The 18,420-nt window shown below is 45.9% G+C and overlaps 1 protein-coding gene across 2 annotated transcripts in view; it reads left to right on the plus strand.

Moving 5' to 3' along the window:
- LAMB4 (laminin subunit beta 4) overlaps window positions 1-18,420 on the plus strand; it is a 572,267-nt gene that overhangs the window by 537,025 nt on the left and 16,822 nt on the right. For both annotated transcript variants that reach the window (XM_085654108.1, XM_085654109.1), the window contains one exon: window positions 17,169-17,307. In XM_085654108.1, the coding sequence (XP_085510234.1) occupies window positions 17,169-17,307 (139 nt within the window). The remainder of the gene's footprint in view (window positions 1-17,168; window positions 17,308-18,420) is intronic.

Consider the following 18,420-nt stretch of genomic DNA (forward strand, 5'->3'; position numbering starts at 1 on the left):
AGATTATTTCCAAGTTGTACGCCTTAGCCCTGGATACGAGGACTTCCTCCCTCAGCACGGTTAGGCAAGCCTGGCAATCAGACGTAGGCATCCCCATTACTGATGACATATGGTTCTATTGTTGCGAGGTCACCCGTAAGATATCCATTAATGGCCGTCACTGCCTCGCCCATTTTAAATTTTTGAATAGAGTTTACTATTCCCCTTTACGTCTCTTTAGGTATGGCTTGCGGGACACTGATAATTGTGAGAGATGTCATACACCACAAGCCGGTTTCTTTCATTAAGCGTGGCACTGTCCACAAGTACGGGATTCCATTTTCCAGAAGCTGAATGATATCCTTGGGTTGTCCCTTACTCCGGATCCCCTACTAGCGCTCTTGGGATACACTAAAACCCTTAAGAAAGATGTACGTAGATTGGTGGCAATTGGTCTCCTTCTCGCCAAGCGTCGGCTGGCAATGCGCTGGATGTGGGGTCCTGCGCCCACGGTGGCAGAGTGGTTTACTGTAACACCCAATCTGATGTATATAATGAAATGCTCCCTCTTTGTAATCGTCCGAAGAGTTTTTGGGGTATGTTTGCTCAATATCATGCCGCTCATCAAACTGAGGTTGACACCTCAGAAGATCAGAATACGATTGTGTGAAGTCATTGTTCCACCAATGTCTTAAAGTTTATCTTCTGGATGATTGTATTTTCTTGTCACATCCTCCGGCTCATCAGCAACCTTCATCGTGGCCTTGTACCCGACTGATTATTCCATTGTTGGTTTATCATGTCCTTACTGGTCCTTCTGATAGTCCCCCCCTGACATTCCTTTAAATGTTATCACGTATTGTATTGATTTTGTCAACCCTATATTTGCATTTGCTTTCTGTGACCCATATCGTTGTTACATAATTTGTTTTCTTTTCCTCTTGTTTTTTTATTTTTGAGTATGTTGTTTTCTTTTTCTGTATTTTTGAAAAACGCATTAAAATAAAAATAAAACAATAAAGAAATAGGCCATTTCCCTTGCTTGCACCAGGGCCCGTGGCATCATTGCTACGTACTGAATAGGCCCAGATTATTGTGAGAGAAGCATCGTGTAAGTGTTACAGCCGTTCGCAGTGGTCAAAGCAAAGTAAAGACCAAAAGCACGGATCGTCGTATAATTTCCCTCCAGCCACTCCCTTTGAGAGATTAAATGAAGAAACCTAGAAAATGTGTTTCTTGTCCAATACACTATTACAATTGACATTTTGAAGTAGGATAAAGAAACGCAAATAGATTTTCCTTTGAACTTTGATTGAAGAGCCCAATTATGAAGAGGTAATAAATAAGAGGTGAAGCTTTAATTTCTGTTGTTAATTGTCAAGCCTTGGCTGAGCAGAGAAATGCAAAATGAGTCCACGCCGTAGTATAGATATGAGGAACGCTGCGATGTTCGGGCCATCGTGAAAAAGTGAAACAAAGAACAGCTTAGGTTGAGTGGCGCCACGGTGGCGAGGTTTGGTGTGGGCAGCATTCACTGCACCAGGCATGTCTTGTAATCTGTTCTCCTGTTATTAGCTGAAGTGCTGATTGTTCTAGAGGGCTCTGTGCCTCAGAAACACAAGAAGACAAAACAAATCTATGGAAACTTCAATAGTTTTCACCCAGACCACAGGAATGCCTGCAGGCGGACCCCATCAGGGCTGTGTTATCGTCCAGACCGCAGCAACCTTGGGAGGCAGCAGAAAGGCCCCCTCTGGACTTATAAAGGTTTAGTATCAAAGAGAACGTTGCTTGTTGTCCAGCAAAAGATACAAAATTAAACAAGATTTGAAAGTAATGATCCATAAAACAAAAACACCCCTTTGGATTTCACACAACTGCCTCATTCTGATCATACTGGTGAAGTCAATTCAGTATTACAGTTTGCCAGAATTATCTTAGTCTTCGCTAATTTGTGGAGCGATAAAACTTCATTTTCTGACTTTTTGCACTTTTCAGGAGTGGGAAACATACACTGGTTTTGTGTTATTCCCAGTTTAAACCTGCAGCACATGAACTGATATGGTTTTACTGCGACTAGAAAGAATACAGTCCACAGTATCAGTAATTACATTTGCGAAACTAACATGCCATTTTTTAGGCCCAGTCAGAATGAGGCGCATTGTCTTGTCAACAGTGGGCAGGATTTTTTTAAATGACCAATGGTTTGGCCTTTCATGCTCTCGCGCACCTCCCGTGTTTATAAACAGGACGCTTGGCCACAAGAAGCTTTTTGCTACATAAAGTACTAAACGGCATGCCCTGTGTGTTTGTGGTGTGCAGATACAGAACTCCAAGAACACGCCTTAGCTCTGCTAACGGAATCTGTTAAGGAAAGGGGCCCTGTTCCCTGCTTTCATATTATTGTAGCCCAAGACATACGTCATTACGGGATATTCTTTCTAAAATAGCTTGTCGCCTAACTGTTATCAAAAACTTCCTCTAACAAAAAGCCAGACCTATTGGCTTTGCCAATGCTTGTTGTGTTTTAAAAGACAGTCGGCAGGGCATAGATCACTAGTAAAATGGCAAGCAAAACGTCTCGGATCCTCATTTCAAAGCCAGTGCAAACCATAAACTGCTGAGTTGGTTTAGCCCAGGCTTCTCCAAGGAGTAGCTCGTGAGCTGCCGGTAGCTCACCAGCATCCTGTAAGTAGCTCTCCTGTGTACAGCCTAGCCTACTAGTTTAGAAGCTTTTGTTTGGTTGAATTAATATAAATAAACCAAACATAGAAAAGTGTGTATATGACATGAAAATAGGTATGTTTGCAGAAATCTTAAGCTGATTTGGGGAGAAAAATGGGTGAATTTTCAAAATATATTTACAGCTGATATGTGGTCAGTATCACAACACTTAATATATTAGTAGCTTCTTTTTCACTAAGTAGGTAGTTCTTATTACATAAAAGGTTGACAACCCCTGGTTTTGCCTGTCTGAATACAGCTATGGGTTCTGCTCTGGACAGCAGGCGGAGATAAGGTGCTTAGCAGATATGGGTGATCAAATACTTCTCTGTATGAGGTGCGAGTTCCGCTCACTCGTGAGGATGACCCATTATTGTTCCGGGTCATCCTGCCTAACATCGTTGGAATCTCTCCTACACAACACTACTCTGGGAACAGAAATAAAGTATCGGACCAGATTTAGTTTGCAGAATCCTGCAGCACGAGTTTCCCTCAGCGGATACAGGCGCAAGCTTCCTCGAGGCCACCCCCTTTGAAGGAACACCTTGGACATATTAGACTCCTCTTCACTTCTTGCCTGGCTTGGAGAGGCCTGCAGCTCTCGTCCTGGGTCCTCTTCCTAGCTGGGTGTCATTGGGTGGCTCGCTGTCCTCAGTGTGTCTGTAGTGCCCACTTCCACTGGGCCCCATCTGGGCGGTCAATTGCCTGTAGGCAAGAACCTTCTTATACTTTTGAACCTGGAGATGCTGTGAGTGACCAGCCAGCCTGCCCTGCTCACCGTGGCCAGCACGCATCTCATCTCGAAGGATAACGAGTGGGCGAGTGTCGAAAGCCATCTGAAATTTGTTGTTGGCTGAAGTTCGTCATCACCACTTGGCAATCTGCTTGCAGATTTAACCACTTGGTGCCTTTTTCCAGTGCATGTGCTCATGGACTGATTTGTCGCACAAGGTTTGGGCAATCCACGACAGATCCATGGATATCATGCTCTTCAGTGTCGTCCCGGTCATGATGGCAGCAGGTGCCACTCGGTGTTGGCCTGGGGCATATTATTGTACTCTGTCAGGAACTGGTAGACACCTATTTCAGCTGTTCTGTGCAGTTCTGTGGTTTGTGAAGTACCTCCTTTAGTGTGAACATGAATGTTGTTGTTTGTTCATTAACTTACAGCCACTAAGGAGTTATTCACCTTTGCCAAGTTTATAAAAAATTCACTTTATTTCTGCCCGTTGGAGTGAGTCGGCTGTCATTCGTATGTTTAGTCGGCAGGCCATAGGTTGCCACGATTTTTGAGTTTGGGAATGATGGTGGCAGCAGTGGTGGTGACCAGCATTTCCCCCACTGTATACAAACAGTGTCATCGCGGACCCCTGGGAGGTGCATCACACCAGGAGATGAGCAGGATTTCATGCTGACTTTGTCCTATAGCGCTTTACTCCTTTGCTGTGTTTCAAAGGCGGTGGCCACTTTGCGGACCCTGGAACTCGGCACATGAGAGTCCTTTCATTCTTGTTCCACCAAGCTGTACAGGCCTGGGAGCCACACCAGTGCCCACAAGCATCTTTTTGTCTCTACCATGCCGTAATGTCTGTTGTGCTGTACTTCATGGCTCAGTTTGGAAGTGGGGGAGCAATTTTAGGGGCCTGGTACCTCTCCACATGTTGCAGTCCAGTGCATCTTATTTTCACTAAGGCATCCATCCCTGAGAATCTCACCCATTCCCAGAGGCCAGCCTTTGTCTCTGCCAGATCCTGATGGCAATTGTGTGCTTAGAGAATGGTCTTATCTGAGAGTTAGATATGCAGAATAGGACCATCCCCTCAAGTGGAGATTTCCTGGTGAATGTTGTGTATGGTCGTGAGTTCATTTGTGCAAACAGAGGTCCAATGTTGACTTCCCCCATTGTCCTTTTCCAACGAATGGCTGGCATGATGTGCCGATATGATGTTTTTATGCATCGCATTCAAGCCAATCCCCTCTTGCGATTCTCCCAATCTGATCCCATCAAGTCAGTGTTGGTGCTGGTGCAGTTCTCTGCAGTAATGAATTTGGGTATTGGCTGCCCTTCCAACATCCATTGCCCTATAGCTGCAGTCTCTAACAATTTTGCCTTTGTTTTTGGTAACTACTTATCTCTCTACATAATATTTACATTTCCACTTAATTGCACTACTAGCAGACATTTTCAATTTCTTTTTTCTTTTTATTTATTTAAAGGTGTACATTTGAGAGTTGTGTTCTGAGCAGTTGTGCCAGACCCTGTTGTCTGGGCAGGCCTGCAGGAACCAGAAGCAAGCAAGGAGACACGGGGGCAGGCAGAGTGCAGTTGCTGGTCCTTTGTATTAAGATAGTAGTCAAGGGGTGAAATCTTGGTGCTAGGCAACCAAAGTATTACTGCAGGGTGGCTTCACAATTTCTATCCTAGTCATACCTGATGGATGAGATAAAAGGGAGCATTCATGTCTTTCTAACCAAGGATGGATTATTAATTAATGTGCTGACAGCCAGAACTACTGCAGTAGATAAGGCAAGCCCAGTGCAACTGGCACATTGTGAAACAGTAATGGGAGGCGGTCACATGAAACCGCAGCTGTAAAAATCTTTCGAAGGAGAAACAATATTCTAACTGAACATTTTAGTTTTCAATTTATGGCTGCCAAGGACCAGATGAGAAAACTGATCTTATGCCCCACTTTCCACGGAAGAGCAGCCTTATAGGGTGTGACCAGCGCCAGTGGCGTAACACAGGTCCCCGCAGCCCCTGTGCTGCGGGGAGGGCCCCAAGTTCCAGGGGGCCCCCTTCAGCACAGTACTCTGCCCGGAGAGCTCCTTAATGAGTCTGGGGGGGGGCACTTCCCTGTACCTTGCAGGGGGGTCCACTCAAGTTTCATTACACCAGTGACCCGCGCATGTCGTCACTGAGCGCCTGACTTGAAAAAACTACAGACTCTCCAGCACATGAGATCTGAGATGGTGTAAGAGCTGAGAGAGCACAGGCAGGGACACAGAGGGCTGCACACTGCTGCCATTTGTTTCTGTGCAGGAGTACCCACAACCCTTGAGCGGGGTCATGAAGGTCATGAATTGCAAACTAATTTCGTTTTGCGCGCTGCATCGCATTTTGCGATGCAGCGCGCGCAACGAAATTCGTTTTATTTATTTAAATGTGTACTTACCTCCGTTCATCCATATTCCGGTGTTTACATTTCCCCACCCTGCCCCTCCCCCGCCCCGCCTCTCTGCCCCACCGAACTCCCTCCACGGACCGCTACTGGTCAGATGTATTCATTTTTCAGACTACACAGCACAGTAACCATAGTTGCTGCACGAGTAAAAGCGCATTTGGTATAAGTGCGCTTTATAATTAGTATCCTATCCTATGGAGAGCAGAACTGCTAGCTATTAATACATGCACCAATGTAAAGGCCCTTGCACTGTAGTGCAAGGGTGAGGGTGTTCTGCCAAGCATAGATTTGTACTGTAAGGAGAACCTTTCAGTAAAAAAAAAAAATGTGCTTTAATACTTTTCCCAGTTTATATGTGTGCTATAAAATGCAGCATATGTGCAAAGTTTGATAAGTATGACAGAATTAAGACATTTACGTCTGCCTGAAGGAGACGTAAAGCTTTGGTGCAAATCTCTGACTACCAATGTTAGTACATAGGGAATTGCGACAAAATCAAGGAGTGGTTGCATGGGACCCCTCGTACTACCCGTGGAACGCCCACAACACGCAATGTAACACACTATGTTGCGTTCCTTTGGCCAGCTTTCCAACACAAATCCTGGTTGGCATTGTAAAGTAAATACCACCATAGCATTGTGCATAGGGTTTGTATTTCAGGGTAAAGCAAACCCAGTGGAAAGCGTTGGTAAATCAGGGCCTAAACATGGAGGGGGCTTGAGACCCATCCACAGGGAGTTACAGTCTGTGACTGCACTGCCCTTTAAGAAACTCCTGGGTTCCGTTGGTCCCTTGCTCAACCTCCCAGGGAGCACAGGGTACTTCCCAAGAGGGGCTGTTTAGTTCTGCGTTTTGACAATTCAACTGTCAAACACACATTTTGCTGAAAATATACATTAGGTGGGCTTTGGATTGGCTCCTTTTAGCCACTGGCTTTCTTTAACCAGCCTCTTTAATCATTGGCCTAAGACTTTTTCAGTCACGCCTTGGCCCATTCAAGTGGCGTATTCCTCTAACATCTCATGCTAATGTCTGTTTGCGTGTATCCTCTGGCCTCTTCTCCAGTGCTTGCACTGAACCGCACAGTGGACTATTTTTCAGCCATGTCCCTCTTTATCTCCTCCTATTGGCTTTCATGTGCTTACCATGCTTGCATTAGCACATTATACCCAGACCTGTTGGCTTTGCAAATGCTTGTTTGTTCGTGTGACTGTACTAGTATTATGAAACAACTGCTGACAAAGGCCTTCCTTCATGTCTCATGCAAATGAGAGAGCACACACTTTCCATTGTTGTGCAAGCACTACATTTGCATACGCACAGGCAGAAAGGAGGGCTTGTCTAATCGTCTGTGGCCCCTCCTGTCTTCAATTGGGCTCATATCTCTCATTCCTGTTCCTCTTGTGCACTCTGTGTCACCCTCCTCCTGTCTACTGTCTTTGCACAATTACCCTCCTACAGGCGGCTATATTTTTTGCCACATAACGCTTATATGTGCTTTCCATCGTTGAGCCACATCACTCTCCTCCACTTGGCTAGTGCCACCATAATGCAACTTATGCCATCTGCTTTTGGATGGCACCATCAGGTACCATCAGGGGGCACCAAAATGCAATCCAATCACTTAATCGATACGCTTATTTTGGGTTTTAATCCATACAACTTTAAGAACACTAAAAAATATACTCTAAAAGATTATTACATGTATATTCAGCAAGGTCTTGAAGTATCAGTTTATGTTTTGTATCAGTCTTTGCCAAATTCCTCACCGACCTCACTCCCCGAGGGCTATTATCTCTCAACAATTGCTTAAGATATTTGGCCCTCAGAATGGTAAAAGGAAGTGAGTCTCATCTTTGGCTCAAAACATTGTTTAGTTTGCCCATGTATAACATCTTATTTGTGAGTAAAATATGTCAATGGTAAAATGACAGCTCTACACTTTACCCCTTCGCTGCAAGGCCTCCCCCCCCCCCCCCCCCCCCCCGTGCTAAGCCTTTGTTTGGCTATTTGGGGTAGTTCGCGCCTAGGCCCCTGTAACTTTATGACCACTTAAGGTATCCACGCCAACTTTGTGTCCTTTTCTTCCAACATCATGGGCATTCTAAAGGTACCCAGGGTTTGTGGATTTCCCTGGAGGGGACAGAGAAATTAGCCAAAATATAACAAACATTTTTTTTTTTTTAAAATGGGGAAAAGGGGCTATAGATGAAAGCGTCTGTTTTTTTCCCTGCAAATGGTATCAACAAAGGGGTTGTGGTGCTGAAATCACAGTTTTCCCAGCTTTCAGGGACAAGCAGACTTTTTGACAGAAAACCAACATTTTGTACACAGTTTTGGCATTTTTCTGGGACATAGCCTATTTTTGCTATTTTTTGTGCTTTCAACCTCCTTCCAGTTAATGGTAGAAAAAGGTATGAAAGCAAAAATGGACCCTGGAAAGCTATACATTTTAGGAAATTAGACAACATTCTGAATTCAGCAAGGGGTCATTTGTGTAGATCCTTCAAGGTTTCTTTATAGAAACTAACAGTTGAATATAGGAAAAATTGAAAATTAGTTGAAAAAAACAACCATTTGTGTCAACGTTTTCACCTGTAACTTCTTCTAATTATGACAGCTGTTTGAAAGCAATATACCGTTACATCCGCTGGACTTTCTTGTTGTGCGGATATACAGGACTTGTAGGTTCACCAAGAACCCGACAAACCCAGAGCCAATAACTGAGCAGTGTCTTGCAATGGTTTTTTGTTATGTACCGGGTATATAGCAATTAATTTGCGAAAATATATACATGGAAAAATCGGTATGAAAGACACCTATGTATTTCTGAAATCGGAACAAAATATAGAGTTTAGAAACAGTAGATATTTGCACATTTCTGAAATTGTGAGTACCCATCTTAGCATAAGAATTATAGGTCATTTTTCAAAATGAGTTCTTTTTTACAAATTGTCTTTCATTTGGAAGGCAGAAATGCATTGAAAGTCAACAGGTAATAATAGGTGCTCTACAATTCTGTGTTACCCTAAGTCTCCCGATAAAAATGGTACCTCACTTGAGTGGGTAGGCCTTGTGCCAACAACAGGAAACGGCTCAAAACACAACGTGAACACACTTTAATTTTACACTGAAAACTGACCCTTTTTTTGCAAAGTGCCTAGCTGTAGATTTTGAACCCTAGCTCTGCCGGCACCTAGGGAAACCTAGCAAACCTATACATTTATGAAAACTAGACGACAAGGTTCTGCTACCCAGAATCCCTTGCAAACCTAAAAATGTGTAAAAAAAAACGCATTTTCCTCACATTTCTGTGGTGGAAAGTTCTGGCATCTGCTTGGATACCTCACTTGAGTGGGTGTCAAATGCAGAATTGGTTAAAAACGTATTTTAAAAAAAATGTAGCTCTTAGAATTGTTGGCTCTATGTTTTGGGCTCTTCCCAGTCGCAGGTCCTTGCCCCACCCACACAAGTGAGGTATCATTTTACTCAGGAGACTGAGAGGAAGGCTGTGGGGTAGGACATTTGTGCAGACACAGTGATTCCACCCAAAAATATGTAGAAAATGTGGGGGGTTTTCAGCTAAAGCTGAGGTTTGCAGGGCATTCTGGGTAGGGAAACATTGGGGGATCCACGCAAGCTATACCTCACTGGACTCCCCCAGGTGTCTAGTTTTCAGAAATGTGTGGGTTTGGTGGTTTATCCACACACACTAGCCCCAGACCTTGCTGGGTAAGGGAACTAGAGGCACAGGCCTAGGGACTCGCCAGCATCCAATACGATATGTATACACAAAAATGAGCTGCTCCTAGTATGGGTTCCTACAGTTTCCTACAGAGTTATCTTGAGATGCATCACCAGTGGGGGCATCTCATAAAAAGTGACGGACTGGCCTCACACACCGCCTGGGTAAACAGTAGGAACCCATACTAGGGACAGCCCATTTATGGGTTTGGTAGTTTCCCAAGATGGCCGCCGAGCCCGGGGCCTAAAACCCAGGTGACCCCCCTTGCAAAACCTGGTTGTTTTGTGATAGGTCATTTTGATGTCTCCTCAATCAGTTTTGGGCTCTTGCCTGTCGCGGGTACTTGACCCACCCACGCGAGTGAGGTATCATTTTTATCAGCAGACATGGGGGAACGCTGGGTGATAGGAAATTTGTGGATCCACGTAGATTCCAGAACTTTCCCAGACAGAAATTTGAGAAAAAAGTGTTTTTTTTCAGCTAAATTTCAAGTTTGCAGGGGATTCTGGGTAGGAAAACGTTGGGAGACCCACGCAAGCCATACCTCGCTGGACTCCCCTGGGTGTCTAGTTTTCAGAAATGTGTTGGTTTGGAAGTTTCCCAAAATGGCCGCCGAGCCCGGGGCCAAAAACCCAGGTGACTCCCCTTGCAAAACTAGGTTGTTTTGTGATAGGTCATTTTGATGTCTCCTCAATACGTTTTGGGCCCTTGCCTGTCGCGGGTACTTGACCCCACCACGCAAGTGAGGTATCATTTTTATCAGGAGACCTGAGGGAACGCTGGGTGGTAGGTCATTTGTGGATCCACGTAGATGCCAGAACTTTCCCAGAAAGAAATTTGAGAAAAAAGTGATTTTTTCAGCCAAATTTGAGGTTTGTAGGGGATTCTGGGTAGGGAAATTTTGGGGGACCCACGCAAGCCATACCTTCATGGACTACCCCGGGTGTCTAGTTTTCACAAACGTGTGGGTTTGGTTGGTTTCCCTAGATGGCCACTGACCCCGAGGCCAAAAACTCATGGGACCCCCCCTTGCAAAACCAGGTTGTTTTGTAACAGGTAATTTTGATGTCGCCTCACTAGGTTTTGGGCCCTTGCCTGTCGCGGGTACTTGACCCACCCACACAAGTGAGGTACCATTTTTCTCAGAAGACTTTGAGGAATGCGGGTGGGTGGAATTTTGTGGATCCACACAGATTCGAGAACTTTCCACCACAAAAAATGTGAGGAAAATGTGTTTTAAAAAAAAATAAATGTTGAGGTTTCCAAGGGATTCTGGGTAACAGAACCTGGTGAGAGCCAGACAAGTCACCCCATCCTGGATTCCCCTGGGTGTCTTGTTTGAAAAAATGTATAGGTTTGCTACTACATGAATGCAAAAAAACAAAACCCCTGGTTTCTATTGGCTTTCTGTCCCCCGGGGGTACAGCAGATTGGGAGCAGAAAGACTGATTTTTTTGCGGGCGCAGCAGCCCTCACCCCTGATTCAAATTGGCAAAAAAAATCCTGGCATCTAGTGGGCTTTTTGCCCCCCCCCTCCCCCCGGGCAGATTGGGTGCTACTGCCCCCATCTGCCTGCCAGGGGAGACAGAAAGGCTGTAATTTTTGCGGGTGGGGGGTGGGGGCATTGGCATGCCTGTTTTGGGCAGCCCTCACCCCTAACTGTATTCCCCCCAAACATCCCTGGTTTCTAGTGGCCTTTCTGCCCTCCCGGGGGGGGGCAGATTGGGGGCTACAGTCCCCATCTACCCCCAGGGGGGGCAGGAAGACTGTAATTTTTGCGGGGTGGGGGCATTGGCATGCCCATTCTGGGCAGCCCCCCCCCCCCCCCAATTTCACTTACCAAAAAAATCCCTGGTTTCTAGTGGGCTTTCTGCCCTCCTGGGGGGGCAGAAAGACTGTAATTGTTGTGGGGGGGGGGCATTGGCATGCCCGTTTTGGGCAGCCCCCACCCTAATTGAAATTGTCCCAAAACAAATCCCTGGCTTCTAGTGGGCTTTCTGCCCCCGGGGGGCAGATTGGGGGCTACTGCCCCCATACACCCCCTAGGGGGGGCAGAAAGGCTGTAATTTTGGCAGGAGGGAGGGGGTATTAGCATGCCAGTTTTGGGCAGCCCCCACCCTAACTAAAATTGCCCCCCAAAAAATCCCTGGCCTCTAGTGTGCTTTCTGCCTCCCTGGGGGGGGCAGATTGGGGGCTACTGACCCCCCCTTGCAAAACCAGGTTGTTTTGTAACAGGTAATTTTGATGTCGCCTCACTAGGTTTTGGGCCCTTGCCTGTCGCGGTTACTTGACCCACCCACACAAGTGAGGTACCATTTTTCTCAGAAGACTTTGGGGAATGCGGGGTGGGTGGAATTTTGTGGATCCACACAGATTCGAGAACTTTCCACCACAAAAAATGTGAGGAAAATGTGTTTTTAAAAAAAATAAATGTTGAGGTTTCCAAGGGTTTCTGGGTAACAGAACCTGGTGAGAGCCAGACAAGTCACCCCATCCTGGATTCCCCTGGGTGTCTAGTTTGAAAAAATGTATAGGTTTGCTACTACATGAATGCAAAAAAACAAAACCCCTGGTTTCTATTGGCTTTCTGTCCCCCGGGGGTTCAGCAGATTGGGAGCAGAAAGACTGAATTTTTTGCGGGCGCAGCAGCCCCCACCCCTGATTCAAATTGGCAAAAAAAATCCTGGCATCTAGTGGGCTTTTTGCCCCCCCCCCGGGCAGATTGGGTGCTACTGCCCCCATCTGCCTGCCAGGGGAGACAGAAAGGCTGTAATTTTTGCGGGTGGGGGCATTGGCATGCCTGTTTTGGGCAGCCCTCACCCCTAACTGTATTCCCCCCAAACATCCCTGGTTTCCAGTGGCCTTTCTGCCCTCCCGGGGGGGCAGATTGGGGGCTACAGTCCCCATCTACCCCCAGGAGGGGCAGAAAGACTGTTATTTTTGCGGGGTGGGGGCATTGGCATGCCCGTTTTGGGCAGCCCCCCCCCCCCCCCCCAATTTCACTTACCAAAAAAATCCCTGGTTTCTAGTGGGCTTTCTGCCCTCCTTGGGGGGCAGAAAGACTGTAATTGTTGTGGAGTGGGGGCATTGGCATGCCCGTTTTGGACAGCCCCCACCCTAATTGAAATTGTCCCAAAACAAATCCCTGGCTTCTAGTGGGCTTTCTTCCCCCGGGGGCAGATTGGGGGCTACTGCCCCCATACACCCCCTAGGGGGGGCAGAAAGGCTGTAATTTTGGCAGGAGGGAGGGGGCATTAGCATGCCAGTTTTGGGCAGCCCCCACCCTAACTAAAATTGCCCCCCAAAAAATCCCTGGCCTCTAGTGTGCTTTTTGCCTCCCTGCGGGGGCAGATTGGGGGCTACTGCCCCCATCCGCCCCCTAGGGGGGCAGAAAGACAACATTTGGCCAAAGCCCGTGCCCAAGGGGCTGCTCCCCACTGCCTGGTGCCTAGTGGGTGGATCCTTGCTTGGGGATCACCCTCCTGGGGCGATCCCCAAGCAGGGATCCACTGGTGTAGGGGTACCATTGGAATGGGGAGAAACTGAAATGAGCCTTTTGGGGCGCTGTTAGTCATTTCAGGGAAACCGGGGGAGCCCCAGGAGCTGGGAAAGCTCTTCCCCAGCTCTCGAGGCCGTTGGGGGGTTAAGGGACTCCCTGTGTCATGGCGTCGGACGTGCAGGAGCCGTCCGACGCACATGATCACTTATGCGTCGGACGGCTCCTGCGCGTCCGACGCACACAAGGGGTAAAAATACAAAATGTTAGCATATATCAAACTGCAGCTGGGAATTCCAAATACGGCTCCTCTTTCAAAGAGAGGCGAGAGACTGTCATAATTTGATTTTTCCTGTGGCGCCGAAACTCCTCACCACGTTCCTACAGAAAATTCACTTTCTGACACTACTGTTTCCACTTTACCCACAAAGGTGGCTGGTAAGTCATGTGCCATATAACATCGGACTTAAGAACCATCAGACCTCTGTTCTACTGGACAAAAGGAGTGGGTCACAACAACTGTTTCTTTTACACCAACCATCAGCACAAGAATTGGCAAAGCTAATACGTCCGGCGCTGGCTTGTTTTGTCAAGGTTTATTTTGTTTTCTCATGGTTTTTGTAAAACTGTATTATAGGGGAAACTGTCAGACTCTCCCCAGTATATGTTTTTTCTTACAAAATTGGCTAAAATAAAAAGGAAGTTATGGGGTTATAAAAGCATACATTGCCATACCAGTCCTTGACACTTAAGGGAACTACTTTGAGGCGGATGTGCTTCATGTTGGAGAGCAGAATGCCATCACTCACAGTTAAATTGGCCTGTAGTTGAAGTGGGATGACCTATCGCCCCATGCTGTATGCTGTAGTGGACGAAAAATGTGAACAACAGACCAGCTGATGAAAAGGACTGCTTAAAAAGAATCTATACTTAAGTATATTACATATATAACTGTAGTAAAATCAAAAGGTATTACCTAATGCCAAACCTAAAAATAATTCATGTCATGTTTAAACAGGGCCTCGAATTTATAAAGAAGTGGGTCATACTTTCTTCCTAGTCCTCATGTCTTCAGTGAACCTTCCCAACACAAATTGCCCTAAAAATACTTCCCTACCCTTCGGAAAATAAACACAAATGATTGAGAGAACATTTTGTGGACCCTACAGTCCACATTTTGACTCTCAATATTCAGTACTCATCAAACGTAACAGCTGTTAGGCATCAGACTATTCTGCCAGTGAGATACAGTTTTGGACGTCCTTTTGTGTCCAAAACTGTCCCCAAACCTGTTTCCTTCATCTCAATTCTTTTGCTTGTTTCCCGTAGGTCATACCAAAATGGGCTTCAGGTTCAATGCTAGCTGGGCGCCTGGAGCCCTTCGAAACACAGTGCAGAGGTCACTAGTCGAGAGTAGCACTTAAAAGGTGCTCTAGTCTTAGGCTTTTTAATCATGTTCACTCAATAATCTCCCCACCACCCACCTTGTTCTTCTTATTGTACTTGTATTTGTTTCCTTGCTTATTCCCCGGTTGACCCTCTGGCATGCAGGGTCACCATCCTCGCTTTGCAATGGACAACAGCAATCTTCTCAGTGGCCTGACCTGGAATATAGAGCCACCAACTTCACTTCACACATGAGCTACAGCCTGATTGGGACATCTTCATGGCAACCCCACCTAGCATACAGAGTTGCCGACTTCACTCCGCACAGAGGCTATTGCCCAATCGACTCAGCAATAATCTTCACAGCTGCCTCACCTGTCATACGGGGTAGCCGACTTCAAACCTGCACATGAGCAATGGCCGGATCTGTGTAGCAACGTTCATTGCTCATTTCGCAACGGCCGTCCTGCAGCATACAGAGGTTGCAGACTTTAACCTGCACACAAGCAACAACTCAATTGGTGCAGCTACCATCTCCTCAAACCTCTCTACGGGATCCAGTTGCCAGGATCTCCCACTGTAACTCGCTCCCTCCAATGATCTCCTCTTCCTCACAGGGCACACTGGTCTTGGTAAGCAGGGAGACACTGGTGTTCCAGGCTCCAGGGGCAGGTGATTTTGGAATCTTGGATGAGGACACCAATTGTGATTAGAATGTGAGGGCCCGATTCACAAAGTGACCAATGACTCGCAAAGTTATGAGTGTGGAGTCTCCACACTAATGGCGGAGTCTCCGCACTCATGGCAGAACCTCTGCACTGCGCAGTGCAGAGATTCCGCCACGAGTGCGGAGAATCCGCACTCATAACTTTATGAGTCGTATGTCCCTTTGTGAATTGTACCCTTAGTCTTTAAAGTTTATCTTGTGTGTCTGCTTCCTTTTGAAGTGACCTCTCCTCTCCTCTGCCCTGCCCTTCCTCCAGAAGGCAGTCTGTAACAGTAGGAGTGACTCCAAATCTGATAGCCCCACAACACAGGCCATGGGAGTGACTAGAGGTTCACCCCTGGATGCCAGCCACGGTGATATGTGATCAAAGGTTAGCCCAGAGCCTCAGGCCTACTCTTTGGTTCTCTTATTAGCCCCATCTCCTTCCTGAGATGTGCCTAGGGTCTGTCCCAGCTACCTTTATCTGATTCAAAGAGCATCCTTTGAATTATACTGAGGGGCCTGGCTCTGCCTTCCTCGTGTGCTTTACACCCAGCTCACAGGAATGCAGCAGTCCACAAATCTGTCTGGGGGGGATTCCTCTACCTCCTCATGTTTCTTCAGTTAGCCCTGGATCTCCCAAAATGAAAATGGAACCCAGAATTGTCCCTGTATTTCACCATTCACAGGCATACATGTATTCAGCACAGGGATATAATACACACATACTGCAGAGCACTACATCGCCCATGTATTGTACCATTCATAGGCACGTATACACACAGTACATGTGTGGTATAGACATGCACTGCACAGCACTGCATCATCGCTCTATTGTACCATTCACAGGCTGGCACCTCCTGGGAATGAGATATGATACAACAGGTTTATAGAATGTATGCATTAAAGTGACATAATGTGGATAGCCTGGAGACCTGTGGTCAATTATATGCAATGCAAAGGAGATCCTCTGAAATGCTTTTGGTCTCAGCTCCCTTATTTTTGCAGTGTTCATGAGTTCACGGCCAAGTACTAGTCTGAGTGCACCAAATGTATCACCTGAGGTTTGATACGTCCGTCCTCTGTCCTAGATTTTCACTAACCTGGAGTCCTCCAGTTAGCTAGATTTAAATCCCAGAGATCCATACCTCAGAAAGTTATTTAAAAACTTTATCATTTTCGTGAGTGACAATTCTATGTTTCACCAACCACATTCCTGATGCCACAAGTGATCCGATCCAATGAGGCTCTTCAGAGCATGTACTACTACATTGCATACAGGGGCATAGCTTTAGAGGGGTGTTTGGGGTGTTACGCCCCTGTAATAAATGTATTCTGTAGTAAATAGTTGGGTAGGTGTGCTTTAAGTGGGGTATAGTGAGGTGTTTGTCGGATTTCACTTGGCATTTTTACATACACATGCAGACAAACACACACACACACACTGACACACACACACTGTCTCTCTTTTAAAGGTCTCAAAAAATTGTTATTTTACAAAATATTGAGTTATAAGTACCCCTCCCAATCCGAACACCTTTCCCTTCCTGCTGCTCCTTAAGTCCCCCCTCCTTGATTCTCGTATCATGTATTTTGACCAGTGTAATTGTTGGGAAGTCTGAGGCTCACCCCCTCTCACTCTTACTGATCAAGTTACACCCTTGTGTTCATGCAGCAAGTTTTCAACACAATTTTTGTAGTCCCTTCCATTCTCGCTGGCATTTTAATGGCGGTAACCTGCACCAAAATGTAAAACAATGTGGGTGTGATATTCGCTCACAATTCGATTTCAGCCACCGTCAAACACCTGCAAATTAGGCTTTTAGTCGAGAAATATAATCCACACCGAAAACACCATGTCCAACACCAATGCTGGAGAAATTGTATTTTGCTGATCTATAGCAGTGAAAGAGAAGTTCGATCAGAGGTATATGTTCTTTTTTTCAGAGAAGCAGCAGCAGCTTTGCCAAATGTGGACGAAATAAAAAAAAACTTGAAAAAAACAGAAGATGTACAAACCAAAACCACAGAGGCACTCGAAGGTGTAAACAACGAAATAAAAGAAATTACAAAATCAATATCAAAGGTTTGTTTCCTTACATTTTTTAAACAGACTTTGTGGGTTTCATCTTTGACATATCACTGTTCATTATTGTGTGGTTTTGCATCCTGTTTTACAAAATGTTTCAGCAGGGAATATGCAATTGCTTTGCTGTATATGTAGTCAAGAGCACAACTCTAAACTCTCTTCTGTTATTGTATTACAATGGAGCGTTGAGTACCATTCTCAGTATTGTATTTTAAGGGTGGCCCACTTTGTGCCTGCTTACACCTGAACCTGGGGTGCCAGATTCAACAGTCTGAATCCCAAAAGCAAAAAATATCATAATGTGATATGTTTTTTTTAACTGTAACAGCTCATGTGCAGAGGAATGCAAAGCACACAGACAGGTGCCAGCAATTCATCCTCTCCTTTCTGTTGTTTGCCTTCCCAACCATAACTCTCTCTCCTTCCTTAAGCCCACCATCGTGGGGTCTTCAAAGGAGTCCCGAGAGCCACTTTCCACATGGTGTTCACCACCTCCTGGGTGCCACAACTTCAGTGTGTTCCCACCAGGCCCATTGGCAGAGAAATATATCCAAAGGCATAGAGCCTTATGCCACACTGGGCTATATTTTGTGTCTGGTGGGTACATCAAATATGTTTTTAGTTGCTGTGGCCTTCTGGAACTCATAAATTTACCACAAATCTGTTTCCTTCATCTCAATTCTTTGCTTGTTTGCTGAAGGTCCTACCAAAATGGGCTCCAGGTTCAATGCTAGCTGGGCGCCTGAGACACTTCGAAACACAGCGCAAAGGCCGTAGTGGGTTGGAATGACTTCACACAGTAGTCCCTGATCATGTGTAGTTCTGTACAAGAGTAAAGTTGAGACTGTTGAAGCAGTCATTTCAACAGCCAAGTATAGGGTCTTCCAGCGACAAAGGACCCTCAATGGTGCACACATGCACTACAGGCGTTACTTAACAGAACATATTGCCAGGAAGCAAATGTTTAACAAACAAGCTCATATGATGTGATATTTTGCTCTGTGTACAAATACAGCCATTTTTTGTGATATTGTTAAATGGGAAATAGGTGAATAGCCCCATCGTGGTGAATTATGCCTTTTAGAAGTTTATACTTCTTCACTAAAGAAA

The sequence above is a fragment of the Triturus cristatus genome, chromosome 4_1, assembly GCF_964204655.1.
Source record: "Triturus cristatus chromosome 4_1, aTriCri1.1, whole genome shotgun sequence".
NCBI classification, from domain to species: domain Eukaryota; kingdom Metazoa; phylum Chordata; class Amphibia; order Caudata; family Salamandridae; genus Triturus; species Triturus cristatus.